This window comes from Dromiciops gliroides, chromosome 3, assembly GCF_019393635.1.
Source record: "Dromiciops gliroides isolate mDroGli1 chromosome 3, mDroGli1.pri, whole genome shotgun sequence".
Taxonomy (NCBI): domain Eukaryota; kingdom Metazoa; phylum Chordata; class Mammalia; order Microbiotheria; family Microbiotheriidae; genus Dromiciops; species Dromiciops gliroides.
The window spans coordinates 598,084,221-598,102,048 of NC_057863.1; the positions used below are offsets into that span (position 1 = coordinate 598,084,221).

The following is a 17,828-nucleotide window of genomic DNA, read 5'->3' on the forward strand; positions in this document are numbered from 1 at the left end:
GAGCTCTCAAGAGGGGAAATGACTTGCCCCATCATCCCTGGCAGACAGTCTAGAAAGTAGCAGAGTCAGCCCCGACTGCAAATCTAGCCTTAGAGAAGTTCTGTTGCATAGCTGCTAGACTAGAGATAAGGGGCAGGTTCCTCTTCTTCCCCCCCTGTCTCACCACAGGTTGAGCTATCACCAGCCTGCCTTATCACACCGTGTTCTACAGGGCCTACCCAGAATTACAGAAAGGGACCAAAATAGCCACCTAGCCCAACCCTCTAAATGAACAACAATCCCTTTACAGCACCCCCAACAAGAGCATCCCATTCCCCATCTTGGTATTTGGGATTATAAGGAAGTTTTCCCTTATATCAGACCTTAGTCTGGCTTTTCCTAACCCTTGTGTCCTACCTCCCACCCTTTGGGGCCAAGGAGAACAAGCCTAATTGCTCATCTGCACAATAGTCTTTTAAATACTTAGAGACACCAAATTCTCTCCCTTTTCTGAGATGCTGCAGAATAAGAGGGAACAACTGAACTCGCATAGTCAAGGTCACGGTGCTCCTTTACGGCTTGGATAGCAGAGAATTACAGAAGTTTTAGCATTAGAAAGGACCCCAGGGAGAGCTAGGTGGCACAATGGATAAAGCACTGGCCCTGGATTCAGGCGGACCTGAGTTCAAATCCAGTCTCAGACACTTTGACACTAGCTGTGTGACCCTGGGCAAGTCACTTAACCCTCATTGCCCTGCAGAAACAAAAACAAAACAGAAAGGACCCCAGAGGCCGTCTGGTTCAGTCTGTACCCTAATAAGAATCCCTGCCATAACATAACTAGCAAAAAAGTTATATGACTTCTGTTGGAAAACCTTCAATGACAGGAAACTCACCACCTCCCACGGCAGCCCTTCCACTTAAGAGAGAGTTCTCACTGTTAGGAAGCTTTTTGCTTTTTTGTTGTTGTTGGGTTTTTTTGTTGTTGTTGTTGTTTTTTTTCCCCTGATATCAAGCCTAAATTGGCCAATTTGTAATCTCCCCTGCCCTGATTCCACCTCCCTGCCTGGGGCCAGATGGAACAAATTTAATCCCTTTTCCATCAGACAGGCCTTCCAAGACACCTACCCAGCTATCAGATTTCCTCTGACTTTTCTCTTCTTCAGGCTAAAACTCCTGAGTTCCTTCAACTGACTCATACTGCAGGGACTCAAGGTCCTTGGCCTTTTTGGTTTCTCTCCTCTTCCCAGTGTCCTTCCTAAAGACATGGTGCCCACAACTGTGCACAAGGCTGTAAGTGAGGTGTGAGCAGGGCAGAAAGAGGCGATGCCCTCACTTCCTTATTCCTAGAAGCTCGGAATTAGTGTAGGCTAAGATTCCCTCGGGGGGTTGGGAACTGCCCTATCACAGACTTGTGAGCCCTCTGCTGACTTATGGGGTGTGGGAGTGGCACATGGGAAGTGGGCCACTGGGTCATGGCTTGGTTTGTTGAATAGCATGTTATATCTATCCCAGGATGCCCTCTTCCATCCCTTACAAGTAGGGTTTCAAAAGTTTATCACAGGGGGCAGCTAGGTGGTGCAGTGGATAGAGCACTGGCCCTGGATTCAGGAGGACCTGAGTTCAAATCTGACCTCAGATGCTTGACACTTACTAGCTGTGTGACCCTGGGCAAGTCACTTAACCCTTGTTGCCCCACCAAAAAAAAAAAGTTTATCACAATCATTGGCTACAATAGGGTTACCTTCTAGAACCAACATGAACCATCTCTCTCAATCAGCACTTGATTCAACACTTGGTCAACAACACTTGCCAAGTCATAAGAAGAAAAGTTAGCATTTATGCACTGTGCTAAGACAAATCTTATCCTATTTGATCCTTGCAACAACCCAGGGAGGTGGATGCTGCTATCATCCCCATTTCACAGTTGAGGAAACTAAGATAGAGAGAGGTTAAGTGACTTGTCCAAGGTCACAGAGCTAGTAAGCTTCTAAGGCCAGATTTGAACTCAGCTCTTCCTGACTCCAGGGCCAGCAGTCTATCCACTGTACTGCTTAGCTGCCTCAGAGGGCCTTGTGTTTAGCCCTGTGCTGTCACAGGCCCTCTGGGAGGATATGGGATGTGAAGAAACGGGAAATTTGGACTGTTCTTTCCCTCAAGGACAGACATTTAGTAATAGAAAAGGGGCAATAGAACATATAAGCAGATTGGCTCTCCCTAGGTGGGCTCCTTCTCCCATTGGTGAGTTCTTCCTAGAACTTCCATTTTGGGGAAGGGCCCCACACCTGCCATCCCTCGTTCTCTGGACTGAGCTACCGTGACCCCATGTAGGTGCCTCCTATTTTCTTCCCTTGCCCCCAACACTTTCCAGCTCCCTCTTATGTGTGGTATTCCCCCATTAAAATGTAAGCACCTAGAAGGTAGAGACTATCTCTCTAGTTATATTTGTATACCCAGTGCCTGGCAACAGCGAGCGTTCAATTTTGGCTGACCAAGCCAGTCACTCTCTGCAAACCAAAGGGCCCCTTTGCAAAAAGCATGATACCAAGAAGTATAAATTAATCTTATGATCTAGGCACAGAAAGTATGCAAAGAGGTCAAAGTGAAGTGAATCACTCCCGAGGGTTAAGTCCTAGACAAGGGGCGCTGCTCCAGGCCAGGTTTAGAAGGGAGGGTGACCGACTGAGTACTGGAGATGTAAGTGGATGAGGCTTGACTGGGAGTGTCTGACTCGAAATAAGGTTGGAGGTCACCCAGTTGGAACTTAGGTTTGAAAATAAGGCTGAGGACTTTAGATTGTTTTTTTTTTCTTCTGAGGAACAAGGAATCCCGCCCACAGTCAATTTTTGACCACAGAGAAGTAAGATGAAGAAAACTGTGTTTGAGGGGGATGATCCCAGCAGTGTCTAGAATGGGCTGGTGAGAGAAGAGCCTGGGAGAGGAGGAAGAAGTGAATGGCCTAGGGAGTGAGTGTGGATCCAGAAAAGGAGGAGAGAGCCTGAGAAAGAGCTGGCAGAACTCAGGGAGTGACTAGAAGGGGGAGTAAAAAGATAACAGGAAAAGGAATCAGAAGAGATTCCAAGGCTGAAAGTCTAGAGAAGGGGGAGACAGTTAGGGCTACTGATGAGAACATGCAATCCAGACCACAAGGTTCCAGGGTCAGAGATCTCTAGCTGGAAGGGACCCCAGAGGCCATTTGGAGGGGCTACCTGCTAGCTGGGAGGAGAGAATAGCAACAACTCACATTTCTATCACTCTTTAATGTTGACAAAGCACTTTCTTCACAGTGTCCCCCTGAGGGACAAATATTTACTTTATAAGGAGGAAACTGAGGCCAAAGAGATCAAACGACTTGCTCCCGGCTACATCATCGGCAGGAAATGGCAGAGCTGAGACTCGAACCCAGGTTACCTGACCCCAGGCTGAGCACATTTTCCATCCCTCTGTGTTACTCCTTCTAGATGATAAGCACTGTTGGGTTAAGTTTCCAGGGATGGCGGGACATCTGCACTGAGATGCCCTGTGGCCACCTGGGGATGCTGAACCAGAAAGCAAGAGAGTAATCAGACAGCTGAAGACAGAAACTGGGAAAGGGGTCCATTGCAAGTGGCAGCAGAAAGTGTAGGAGCAGAGGGGAAACCGAGGGAACCAGATTGCCTGAGGGTGGCTAGAAAAGAAGCTGAGGGCCTTGGGGGATATCTACAGCAGGAGTGAAGGAACTAGCAAAGACTAGGGAGAAAGAGAAGGCAGAGAGAACTAGGGAAGCCCAAGATCACGGGATTTGTGGAAGGAGAGTTTGGAGAAGGAGGTGCTCTCCTGACTCGGGCTCTGAGTGTTGTGGAAGGATGGCAGGATGAAGACAATAACAGCCCAGAGGAGTTCTCTAGGCAGAAACAAAGAGTTCCAGTCAGAGCCACAAGGATACAGAACTTCAGGCCAGGATCGCCCCACAGCTACCAAACAGACAGCTTTGTTGCCTTCTCTCATTCTAAAGATGCCGAGGGCAGAAGGGTTGGGAAGCTGCTCCAACACACCCTGTGGAACGTGGGCCTGCTAAGTCCTCATCCCATCCTAGCTGTCCCTAGGGAGACAAGACTCTGGTGTGGAGCATCCTCCAGCCAAGGGGAGGTTGCTCGGGGTTACTGGGAGCAATTCCGAGCACCTCCCATGTGGCTCTTCAAACAAGCATGGAGAAAAAGAGATGGCTGCTACCCAGCCATTTGGTGAAGAGGCCCATGGCATCCTTTGAAGATGCTAAAGTGATGTCCCTCTGCCAAAACACGCAAGGGTCCTCTGCCCAACAGTAATGAAGAATGAGAGCCTCGGGCCTGGACGTTTTCAGAAGAAGATGCTTGTGACCTTCTGACAATGACATGAGTGAACTTTGGCTCCTGACCCCAACCCCCTCACCCCTCTTTTGTACTTCATTATGAGCTCTACCCCTCCCTCCTGGGGGCTAGAATTTGCAGATGACAAATACTAATAAAACAAACAAATCAGAGATGACCGTGTGCCACTGTGGGGTCAGTCCTGTGATCTGGACTTGGGCTAGCTTATACGGACTGGGACAGGCAAGGGGTGGCAGCAATGCTACCAGGTACTAAGTGTCCCAACAGGGGCCAACTCAGGGACACCCAGAATATTTTAGGCACAGAGGCTTTCAATAAGCCTTCCCATATTCCTTAATCAATATTAAAAGTGATCAATTCTAGCATGTACCATGCCTAGGCACATAAGAAACAAAACAAATGATTAATTTCAAAAGGATAATAAAGTTATTTACTTAATACTCTTTGTAACCATACCTTAGACTGGGAATCCCTGCCTGTGATAAACACATACGCACAGCCATGTACATGGAACTTGGCTAAGGGAAAACATTATCACATCTCTTTTTGGGGGGATGTGCCTCCCAAGCTTTGGCAGAGCAATGAAGGGGATGGGTTTCCCAGAGGCCTGCATTTTGAGACACTTGGATGGTCACATTTTCAAAGTCACAAATGTTAAACAATCCCATGGGAGAGTGGACAGCGTCAGCCAAATGGAAGTGGGGCATTGTAAATCTCTTCACAAGGTATTCAAAAGTTGCCACTGGGAAAACCGGAGGGTTATTGTTCTTTGACTACTAGCTAGAGGATCCACCATCATGGAAATGGTCATTTAGAGCCAGGCTACCCCTTTCATCTCAAAGCAGAAGGTTGGCGCCACCCTTCCTCCCCCCTCCCCCACCATCTATGGGTTATGGTGAAACCTGGGGCAGTACTGGGCACAGACAAGGCAGCTCACCCTCTCTGAGGTGACCCCCATGACTGTGGCCACGGGCATCCCCCCAGCGCTTCTCCACACTCAGCCTGACAGGAAGCTCTCTGGAGAGCTTCTGAAAGCCGACACATGAAATCCAGGAAGCGTATGGCAGCAAGTGCCGGAAAGGCAAACTCTGAGGATCAGTTCCACAAGGAACCTTCTTAGCCAGACTCCAGCCGAGCTCCTCCTCTCCACCCCCAGTCAACCACAAAGATAGAGCGCTGCTATCCTCCTTCAACCGGACAAAATCCGATTCTTACCCTCCTTCGAAGATTCTGATCCTCGCTGGCTCCCCTCTTTTGGAGACAGGGGCATCCTCCTCAGGCTTCCCTCTCTTGTCTTCTTCCTTCTCGGTTCGAGCTGGGTCTTTCCGACCCTCACTGGAGACCATCGAAGGGAGATGAGCCTGTTCCGCCACCGGAGAAATAACAAAAAAGGGTTATATTTCTAGGTGTGGACACCCTGCTTATTCAATCTGAGATGTGAAAACCATGAAGTGCAAAGGAAGCCAAGGACGGTAAACTGGTTACACTTGGCAACTCTGAGCAAGGCAGGTTGGCATGGTGAAAATTAGGAAGTCAGTCCCAGGTTAGCTCTTGGCATATGATTATCTTGTTGGTGGAGTTACACGCTGAGAACCCATCAGAACCCATCATCATGGCTATCACAGCACTTAAATGTTTACGAAGAGCTTTATATATAATGTCTCATTTCATCCTCACAACTCTGGGAGGTAGATGCTAGTATCATCCCCATTTTGGTCCTCAAAGATGGTTGTCACGTCCTCCCCACAAGGCTTCCCTTCTCCAGGTTAAAAATCTGAACTGTGGTGAAGAAAGGAACCAGGAGCTTAGCAGAGATACTACACAGGCAGGGAGAGAGGACGTTGAGACCCCAGAGATCTGGAGTTGTGAGTTGTCTTGGGGACATGTTCTTTACACATGTGCCTCAGGACCACTGTCTGAGCCCCCTACTCCCATGAAAGTTGTATTTAATTATAGGAGGAACCCTGTCTGAGGTGGGATTTGAACTTGGTTCTTCTTGACAGCAAGTTTAGAACCCTCTCCATTGTGCAGCTTACCATAAATCCATTGACACCTTCATCTAATACCTCATCAGGGAGACCAGCAGGATGCTAGTCGGGGGGCTCTCTAGTTTGCATATTAAGGGTCCCCAGAGACTGGTCCTGAGTTAGTAGAGCCTCAGATAAGTCATGACAGGGGGTGAGAAATGACTCAAAAGACTTGCTCGAACCTTACCTTTATAACTAGAGTGAATGGGATGAGGGCGGGGAGAGGTGCAAAGCTATTACAATATCTGTGGCACCATAGTGCACAGAGCACTGGGCCTGGAGTCTGGAAGATTCATCTTCCTGAGTTCAAATCTAACCTCAGACACTTCCTAGCTGCGTGAACCCGGGCAAGTCACTTCACCCTGTTTGCCTCAGTTTCCTCATCTGTAATATGAGCCTAGAGAAGGAAATGGCAACCGCTGCAGGATCTTTGCCAAGAAAACCCCAAATGGGGTCATGGGAGAGTCAGACATGACTGAAACAACTGAAACATCAACACAACAAAAAGTCACAGTAACTAGAAGTTTTGAAAGAGCACGTAGGGTTGGGCAGCATATTGAGGGAGGAAGTTTGTATGTCTCTACTCTAAGGAAGCTATGAGAAGCTCAGGTGGGACATGGGCAAGAATCTAGTTGCTCCAAATGTGAACTGATCTCAGTGTGGGGAAAGGAGTAAACACTAGGTGGAACACTGGGCCTGGAGCCAGGAAGACCTGAGTTCAGATGCTGCCTCAGACACCTACTAGCTGTAGGACTCTGGGAGAGTCACTTAACCTCCATCTGCCTCATCTATAAATGGGGATAATTATGCTCATCCCATTTAACCTCACATGGTTGTTGTGAGGATCAAATGTGATCATGGATATATAACTGCCTCATAATTATTAAGTGTTATATAAATGGAGTCAGAAAGACCTGAGTTAAAATCCTGTCTCAGACACTTAGTAGCTGTCATTCTGGGCAATGACTTAACCTCCATCTGCCTCATCTGTAAAATGAAGATAATGAAGTGGTATATACTGTTTGCTGCCCAGCACAAAGTAGGTGCTTAATAAATGCTATATTGATAAGCTTGGCTGAGAGATGACACTGGGTTCTTGAAGACTATATCAGCAGAAGAGCTTGAAAGGCTGTCCTAACAATATGGACAAGCTCAATTAAGGGTCTCAAGACAGAATGTGTCTCTTATCTGAGAACCAGCTTAGTATGTGTAGTGTGTTCATCACCAGATGGGGCACAGAGTGGAGTGTTTTTCAGCTACAGCATCACTCAAAGACTGTCTCAAACCCACAGCAAATGGAAAGAGTACCCATGCCAACAAAATCACAGATCCTTGATGTCATGAAGTAGATAATCAAAATAATAATGATTTAGGGGTAGCTAGGTGGGCGCAGTAGATAAAGCACCGGCCCTGGATTCAGGAGGACCTGAGTTCAAATTCGGCCTCAGACACTTGACACTTACTAGCTATGTGACCCTGGGCAAGTCACTTAACCCTCACTGCCCCCCCCCACAAAAAATAACAATAATATTTATTTCATGAGCCAACGAATGGATGAAAAAGCATTTATTAAGGGCTCCTGTGTGCCAGTCACTGTTCTAAGTGCTAGGGATATGAAGTGACACAAGTCCTGCCTTTAAGGAGCTTACTTTCTTAGAGAAGCCAGGCCTATGGTTTCATCAGTGTGGGCTTTCCCTGAATTAATGTACTCTGAAACCCCTCCATGCCTTCATATGGCCTTCATGGGTGGACAGTGCCAAAGAACACTGATTGTCTAGCAATTAAAGCCTCTAGTAGATTGTAAGCTCCCTGAGGGCAGGGACTGATTTTCACTTTGTCTTTGTATTCCCATTCCTAGCCCAGTGTCTTGTATATAGTCACATGTACAAGACAATGCTTGTTGGATTGGTGATGAATTTCTTCAGATTTAAGCAGCTCTTTGAGCACAAGATGCATAATCTATTGGCCAGCTCTAGCTCAGAAGGATCTATCAAAGCTCATGCTCCAATGACCTAGTGAAGCATAGTACAAGGGGACTTAATAGAATTATTATTATCATCAATCATAATTACAAATATTATGTTTATTATCAGCATTAATAATAGCCTGGCTTACAAAGAACTTTTCATACAACAGCTCTACAAGGTGGGTGATAAAAGTACCACTATCTTCATTCGACAGATAAGGAAACTGAGGCTCAGAGAGGTAAAATGACTTGCTCTCAGTCAGACAGATGGGAAGTGGCAAATCTGAGACTTAACTGCAGGCAGATCTTTAGATTCCAAAGCCCACATTCTTTCTCTTATATCCCTTAGAGTAGGGGTTCTAACTTTTTGTGTGTGTCATGGATCTGTTATATCAGTCTGGTGAAGCCTGGGGGCCCCTTTCGGGACTCGAGTTTTTAATTATGTAAAATAAAATCTATATATTACCAAATTAAATCGGTTAAATTGAAACAGTTAATCAAACTATTCTAAAAAAAAAAGTTCATGGACTCCAAGGCTAAGAATCCCTGTTTTAGTATCTGATGATGTGCAAATATGATGCTAGTTGGCTTATGGTCTAGATGGATAACCTTATAATTCAAGTAACCCACAGAGTGAATAAAGCACTGGCCTGGATTCAGGAGGACCTGAGTTCAAATCAGGCCTCAGACACTTGACACTTAGTAGCTGTGTGACCCTGGGCAAGTCACTTAACCTTCATTGTCCCACAAAAACAAATAAACAAACACATTAATTAACTAATTAAAAATTTTAAAATAAAATCAAATAAAAAATAAAATCAAAATCAATAAAATGCAAAATACTAAGAGGTGGGCATGCCAGAATCATCTTGTTTCCCTTTTTATCTGGGTTTTAAGAATGGCAGATCAGGAGAATGCTGGACCTGGATTTTATTAAGGCATATCACTTATCATCATCTTCATCATTGTCCTCATCATCATTAGTATAGTTACTATTATACTGTTGTGGAGAAGATGGAGAGATATGGGATAGATTAGAATCACATACAATGGATTTATAACTAGTTGCGTAATAGAAACCAAGGAGTGGAGGTTAATGGATCTCTGCCAGCCTTGGAGAAGCCAAACAGAGCAGTGCTCTAGGGTCCTTCCTATTTCTAGCCTTGTTTAGTTTAATGTATTTGTCAGTGACTTAAATGAAAGCACATCAATGGGATGCTTCTCAGATCTGGAGACTTGCATGAAACTGGGGGTGGACAAGTAAAGGGAATAGCAGAACTGGGATCTTAAAAAGAGACTGACAGGCTAAGAGCGATGGGCTGAACCCTGAGAAAAGGTCATCAAGCATGGAACACGAGTTCAAAAAGCCAACTGCAGATAAACAAGATGGCAGAGATGCCCTGTGGGAGCAGGGAGGAGCACATAGAAAAGAGATTGGTAGGTGTGGGTGGACAATAAGCTCACAAGGATCCACAGTGGGGCTTGTAACCATAAAATCCAACATGGCATTAGATGCCCTTAGGTGGCCCTCACATCCAGAATGAGAGATGTGCTCATCCCGTTTCCTCTATTCTGGTCAGGCCACACATCAAGTGCCCTGTTCAGCTCTGGATGATGCATCAGAGGAAGGACATTGACAAGCTGGAGGATGTCCTAAGGAAGGCAACCAGGATGGTGAGGAGACTGGCAATCCCGTGCCATGTTGAGTACTGGGCAGAGCAACTGGGGATAGTTAGCACAGAGAAGAGAAGGCTGAGGGAGTGTCATAACCACTATCAATTGGGTAAAAGACTGGCCTTGTTCTGTCTGATACCAAGAGGGTAGAACTGGGAGCAATGAATGGAACCCACAGAAGCAGATTTCAGTTTATCATGGGGAAAAGCCCTACCTTTCTTACAATGTGAGCTGTCCAGCAGTGGCATGGGCTACATTAGGAGGCAGTGTGGTCCCTGGAAGTAGAGGATGGATGAGGGCCATTGGTGAGGAGGGACTGTCACTGCTCAGGTCACAGCTGAGATTCTATGACTCGATGGACGATACCTGTGCCTGTTCCTAATATGCTGTGAGAGGCACTGCTTTGAATGAAGAAGAAATAATTGGTTCTGGGATCTAGAATCTCCCTCTACTCAGACAGGAATCCTCTATGACATTCCCAATAAGTGGTCATCCACCTTCCACTTGAAGACCTCCAGAGACAGGGAGCTCACTAGCTCCTCAGGCAGCCCAGGCTATTTTATGACAGCTCTCCTTGTTTGGAGGCTTTTCCTCCTGTCAATCCCAAGCTGGCTAAAATGTAATTCACACATTCCTAATGCTGACCTGGAGGGATCTGAGAAGAACAAATCCAATTCTTCTTTCATGTGTCTAACCTTGAAATACTTGAAGATAGTCATTATTTCTCTACTTCATCCTCTTTTCTCCTGGTTAGCCACCCTCTATTTCCTTTATTGGACATATAAAATGTGGCACACCTTAAGTCTCTAGATGTGATCTGACCCAGGCAGAGGACAATGGGACCATCCCCACCTCAATTCTGGATGCCATAATTCAGTCTTGAGCTGCCTTTCTAAAAGCATGAGCCCCAGAAGGAGAAAAGTGATAGTCTCACTGTCCTCTGTCCAAATCACACCATACCTGCGGTACTGCATCCACTTCTGCCTACCACACAGCAGTGGGGAGGGGAGGTGGACAGAATGGGGGAGTTCAGGAAAGGGACAATCCAGAATAAATCCTGTCCTGAAACCAGTAACCAGAAGAGAGAGCCAAGGAACTGGGAACAGAGAAAAGGGAGTACATCAAAAAGGATTAGGTAGTTTCTACCCACCTAAATTCTAATCAGTCATACCTGTAGTTAGACAAAGGGGCAATGGGAAGGAGATGGCTGGCCTTCCTGGTCTGTTTTTAACTTAAAATGTCCTCATGATTATAGCTTTTAAGATACAAATATATCCAGTTTCATCACGAAACAAATAGGCTTCCTACCTTCTCTAACTCTATGTTAATGCATGCACACAGACCTCTCTGTGGCTGGAGGTGAGAATGAGCTGCTTCCCCATGGGGCTCCATCAGCGGCTCACCTGCCCTGAGGGGAGCACCAGGCTTCAGTGTTGCCACCCACCAGAGGGAAGAAATTGGTTTTTCTCAAGTGGCACATTGAGACCTGCTTCCAGATTAGACATCCTGTGGCAATATAGCCTTCTGGGAGATTGGTGATTAATGACCACAGAGGAAGTGGAGATATAGGAAAATCAAAAGTTTAGTTACCCAGGGACATCTCATCCATTGAACTAAAGAACGGAAAAAACTGGAGCAGGGTACCAGTATGTGGAGTGCTACAACAGGCTGGAAGAAAAGGAGACTAGACTTTAGCTGGGACCAGTTCTATACTCATTGAAGTCACTTGGTTTAGGGACTGAGGTTAGTGAAAAGTGAATTCCCTAGGGTGGTGTGGGAAGAGACAGAGACACCTTTAAGTTCAGAAAATGAATGAAAGGGGAATAAAAGAAAAAAGGCTGAAGTTACCGAAGATCCCAGAAGAAAATTCTGTTTAAAAAGTTGAGTGCAAGCAGGTAAATCAACCAGTCAGCTATTAATACCAGAAGGAAAGATGGTATCTAAACAAACCCAGAAATCTCTGAGTAAATATAACAAGACAAAGAAAAATGAAGCAACATGGTGATGAAGCAGCAAAAAACTTTGGATTCCCAAGAGAGTATGGAATCACAGCAGGATGTTTCTGAATGGTACGAGAGAAATAAGAATCTTCAAAGCAGAATGTATGGCCTATACAGGAGAAATAATTGACAGAATTGAAAAACTTAAATCTGCCTTAGCAAATCTTTCCAAAGAAGCAAAAGAGAAAAAGTTTTAATTCTATGAGGAACACAGAAGGAATAAAGATGTAAAAGGACCATGAGTGAAAGAATAAAAGTTCAGAATAGACAGAAAAGAGAATTAATGAAGATAACAAAGTAAAGAAGTCATTTTTAGAAAAAAGACAGAATATTTTAAAACTAACAAAATAATTTAAAGGAGAAAAGAGGAAGGGAGGGTTTTGATCATCCAATGGAGAAAGAAAAAAGAGGGAGAATTAAATTGTGTAAAATGAAGAATGAAAATGGAATTAATAAGTAAACTCAAAACTAGGGGAAAGGATGACAGAGGGGGGATAGAAAGAATGGAGGAATATTTATTTTATTTATTTTTTATCTATTTATTTATTTGTAGAATTCCTTTTTTAAAATTTTGAGTTCCAGATTCTCTCCCTTCCCCACCAATTGAGAAGACAAGTAATATGATACCCATTATATCTGTGAAGTCACTCAAAGCATTTCTGTATTAGCCATGTTGGGGGTGTGGGGAAATAAAAAATAATGAAAATGAAAAACAGTATTGTTCTATCTGCACTCAGTTTATCAGTTCACTCTCCAGAGGTAAATAGTATTTTTCATCATAAGTCCTTTGGAATTATCTTGAATCATTGTATTGATCAGAATAATTAGGTCTTTCATAGTTGACCACCATTATAGTATTACTGTTTCTGTGTACAAAGTTCCCCTGGTTCTGCTCAATTCACTTCTCATCAGTTTGCATACATTTTCCCTGTTTTTTCTAAAACCATACAATTAATAGCTTTTATTTCTTCTGAAAACAGCCTGTACATATCCTTTGACCATTTATCAGTTGGGAAATGGAGGGAGGAATTCAAGGGTGAAGAGAAGAGAACCTATGGAAATAGGGTTTCCTTAAAAGAGAGTGAGCAAAGATAGCTTAAGAAACATTAAATCTTTAGAGAGTATGAATTTTTAAAAATAGGACAAATTTTAAATTAACTCATAACTTTACATGTGAATGGATTAAATAATCCAATAAATCAAATGAGTTACAATTTGAATAAGAAAACAAAATTCCCAAATCTGTTGCTTATCAGGTTTAAGATTTTTTTTTCCCTCTTCATCCTCTTTTTCCCCTTTAAAAATAGTTTTTTTATAATATGGAGTGTCTCTTATGAAGGAGAGGGGTACTAGAAGAAATTAGGCAATGTATCAAATTATATTAATATAAATTTTTTAAAAAAAAATGGATTGTGATGAATGGTCCAGCCACTGGATTATTCCACAATGTAGATTTTGAGTCTTTGCTGTGATACATGGCAAAATAACTGGCACCATAACATAAAACCCTATGTGGAGGCCACAGAGAATGGAATTTGCTGGAATTTAAAATGGGTATATTTATTCTCTAATCATTTGAGAAATGAAAATTAAAGCAGCTCTGAGTTTCCACCCCACATTGATCAAATCAGCAGAGATGATAAGAGAGGAAAATGATAAATGCTGGAGGAGCCGTGGGAAACCAGATATACCACTGTTGGTGGAACTGCGATGAGTCGGCCATTTTGGAAAGTAATGTGGAACCATACCCCAAAAGTCTTTGTGACTTTGACCCAGCGATACCATTAGGAGGCCTATATTTCAAAGGGATCAGAGAAAGCAGGAAAAAACCCACAAGCACAGAAATATTTATAGTAGCTCTTTTTTGTCGGAGCCATAAAGTGGAAACTAGGAGGATGCCCATCTACTGGGAAATAGCTAAAAAAAAATGTGGTCTATAAATGTGATGAGCTACTATTGCACCATCAAAAAGTGATGAAATAGACAATTTCTGAGCAAAATGGGAGGATCTCTATGACATAACCTACTCAGTCAGGTTATGACAACATTACCAAAAAAAAAAAACACAACCCCAAAAACACTACTTTGAAAGACTTGAAAAAACCGATCCATACAGTGATAAGACATGAGTCTGAGCACTGAAGATGAACCCTGCTGGAGAGGTGACAAGCTTAAAATGAAGCATGAAGGACGCCTTTTGGGATATGGCCAATGTAGGAATTTGTTCTGATGGACTGAGCATATTTGTTAGAAGGGTTTTATTGATTTATTTTATTGTTTGATGTTTGGGGTGGGGAGGGGGACAATTGGGAAAGGGAGAGATCTAGGCTTTTCAAAAAAACTCAAAAAACCGCCACATTCTTAAATTTTAAAAAAAGAAAAGAAATAGATGTGCATTTATCGAAAGTCAGATTTTTGAACATGTCCTTCATTGCACTCTCCGTGTATGTTGTGTTTGAGCCAGCTACTGATTCTGGCTCCCCTAAGCCCCAATTCTACTCATGAGGGACATTCCCAGAACTCGATAGTCTAGTGAATCAACAAAGGGGATGAGGATTAGGCAGTTTTGAAAGGTAAGGTTCCCAAAGAAATCTTGCTGGGTATAGCTCATCTTGGAAAAAAAACAATATTTATTTAATGGGCTTTGCCAAAGCAAATAGGACTAAATTAGTTCTTTCTTGTTCAATTTTCTTCAATTAACTGTTGGCTCCTCAGTTTTCTTTTGGTACAAAAGTAACTGGGGAATATCCCATGCTGGCAAAACCCAACAATTCCACTTTGTAACTTTTCCCAGACAAGTCAACAGGATGGCTCTGCCCCCTCGCAGGGAATAGGGACCTCAGCCAGGGTGACAAGGGCATTCCTATGACTAAACTTCACCCATGGCAAGGATGCTGATTAAGATACACATTCAGTGCACAAAGAAGACAGTGAGCACAGGGTGTGGAGTAGGCCACTCAGTACAGCTACATCCATGGCACATTGAAAAGAGCACTGGTTCTTGAGTCAGAGGAGCTGGGTTCGAATCTCATGCTTACAACCGGAGTGACCTTGGGAAAATCACTTAACTTCCCTTGGCCTCAGTTTCCTCAGCTGTAAAATTGGGGAAGTAATAGCACCTACTTCCCCAGGCTATTGTGGGGATCAAATGAGTTACAATATATAAAGCACTTGCCTGGTATGTAGTGGGCAATTAATAAATATTTGTTATCTTTCTGTCTCTGTCTTTACCCCCTCCTTTCCTCCCTTCCTTCCCATGATCCATCACCTGAATTTGCACTGAAGAAAGCATAGGATTACAGATTTTGATCTAGAAGGGATCTTAGAGGGCATCAAATTCAGCCCTGACATTTCTTTTTTTTTTTTTTTTTTGGCAGGGCAGTGAGGGTTAAGTGAGTCACCCAGGGTCACGCAGCTAGTACATGTCAAGTGTCTGAGGCCAGATTTGAAGTCAGGTCCTCCTGAATCCAGGGATGGTGCTTTATCCATTGCACCACATAGCTGTCCCAGCCTTGACATTTTACAGAAGAGGAAACTGAGGCTCATAGAGGTCTAATTATTTGCCCAAAGTCACATTGCTAGGAAGTAGAAGAGCCAGAATTAAAACTCAGGATCGGGAATTTCTGTCTGCTTTGGGAAATAGCTAAGACATGTCCTCTAAGCTTGGAATCTTTTGAGCTTCCCTTTTTTCCCCCAACAGTAACTTAAAGGAGGAGGAAGGACCCCCATCCACCCAAACAGGACTACTTTCCGTATGCAGTAGTTCCCTATTTACTTAGTTGGCTGACTTAGCCGACTCAGCAGACCTTCCAATGGCCTCATCGCTTACAGCAATCTCATCACTTTCCGGAGCAAAGCCTCTAACTTAAGTAACAGAACTCTGAGCATACAAAATTGGTGAAGTAGGAAATGAGTTCATCTTACAGAACCTAGAGCCTCACTGTTAAGGAATTCTCAGACTGGAGTCATACCATGTGTCAGATGGTGGCCCCACCTAAGAAAACAGAAGCCAGCTCTATTGGGGGAGAACCAAATACCAGAAGCGATGAGCATGAAGGTTAAGAGCTTCTGGGAATAGAGAATACTTCAATGGTCCTAGGAGATAGGTGGGGCAAAGAAGGGAAGAAAAAGGACAGCACAAGCATTGATGAGAAAGGGTATGGGCCTGGATCTAGAGAGGCGCTAAGAATATTGAAACTACTACAAAGCAGTCCCATTAACCAAACTTTCCAGCTTAGTCTGCTGGGGAGCCATATCCTGTCTCCCCTACCATCCACTCCCACAATGCACCTCTACTTGTAGAGTGGAAGTCAATGGGAGAACAGTGTTTTCCTTTATAGAAAACCACTAGAGAGCCAATTCTGCTAGGGATGCATATGCATGCCCATCCAGGGAAGTAGCATAAACTTCTTTTATATGGGGACCAGGCTAAGCTATCAGGAGAGAATATTTACAGTGGAGACTCTGATGCATACTTCAAGGGATCTGGGCTTGGGGGGGAAGCATGTTGGACTAAGTTATGTTTAAGGTCCCTTCTTTTTTGTTGTTGTTTTGTTTTTGTTTTTGTTTTTTTAAGTGAGGCAATTGGGGTTAAGTGACTTGCCCAGGGTCACACAGCTAGTGTCAAGTGTCTGAGGCCAGATTTGAACTCAGGTACTCCTGACTCCAGGGCTGGTCCTCTTATCCACTGTGCCACCTAGCTGCCCTAAGGTCCCTTCTAACCACATGAGTCCACCAGTCTTTAGGTCACAATTTTGTAACATGGGAAAACAGTCCAGAATGGGATCAGAAGACCTGGCTCCTGCCGCTTATTACCATGTAATGACCTTTGGCAGATCCCTTCTCTGGTCCTCAGTAACTCCAAGTATAAAATGCAGGGAGTGGGCCTGATGGTCTGTACTGAGCCTTATACTTCAGAAATTCAATGCTACCCTGACCTGAGCCCCCATAGGAAGATCACTTAACAGAATTATCAGGCTAGTTAGAGATGATAGAAACAACCAAAATGGTTCTTACCTCTGTCATTCGGGGCTTTCGGGAGCTGGACGGGACAAGCCTTCCTGTTTCAGGATGTGGAGCCGTGGCCATGGTGTAGGTCTCTTTGCTGACCTTCTGCTTGGACCTCAGGAGGGACAGAGCTGCTTTAGTGGACACCCCAGGCAGGTTGGGGTTGTACAGACTTATACACCAACCAGCATAAACAGAGGACCTCCTGTCCGCCTGCTGGACGGGATTTGGCTTAATGTAGTTTAAATAGCACCAACTGACATTAGTGGTCGTATGGAGGCTGGGAAACTGTAGTACCTTCTTGGCGTCTGTACCTTCCCGGGATTTTGCTGTCCTGGGAGAAGCGGAGGAAGAGGTGGGAGGAGTCTTCGGCGGATGGTCAGGCAGGTCCTTGGAGTCTTCCTTCTTCACTCCCTGCAGTGGTGACTGCCGCCGGGAGGGCTTCCCAGGGGGCTGTTTGGATGCTTCCGGAGCCCCTGAATGAGGCAGCCCAGAGTACTGAGCGGGAGGGCTTTCCTTAGGAAAGGGCTGAGCCAGTGATGAGCTAGGGAGCATCTCTTCCTCCTCTCGGCCTTGGCTGGGTCCCCCAAACGGGCCCCTCTCTTGCCTCTTGCCGGCTTCGGCAGTGGCAAGGATGCTGCTGGCTGGTCTGAGCAGCTCCAACTTCTCCTCGGCTCTGGAGCCTTCCTCCTCCTTCACCCTCTTCTGTTGCTGGGTCTCCGTGGTGAGTTCCAGGCTGCCTGCAGGGGAGAGCACCCCGTTTGCTGCCTCTGCAGTGGACGGCTTCCCTCCAAGCCCAAGATGCTTTCTGAGGACAGGAGAGGAA

General features: G+C 44.7%; 1 protein-coding gene across 1 annotated transcript in view; it reads right to left on the bottom strand.

Moving 5' to 3' along the window:
- Nucleotides 1–17,828, bottom strand: part of HIVEP3 (HIVEP zinc finger 3) — a 502,456-nt gene that overhangs the window by 67,182 nt on the left and 417,446 nt on the right. The window contains 3 exon segments of the mRNA XM_043993099.1: nt 5,544–5,689; nt 17,012–17,784; nt 17,787–17,826. Coding sequence (XP_043849034.1) covers nt 5,544–5,689; nt 17,012–17,784; nt 17,787–17,826 — 959 coding nt within the window.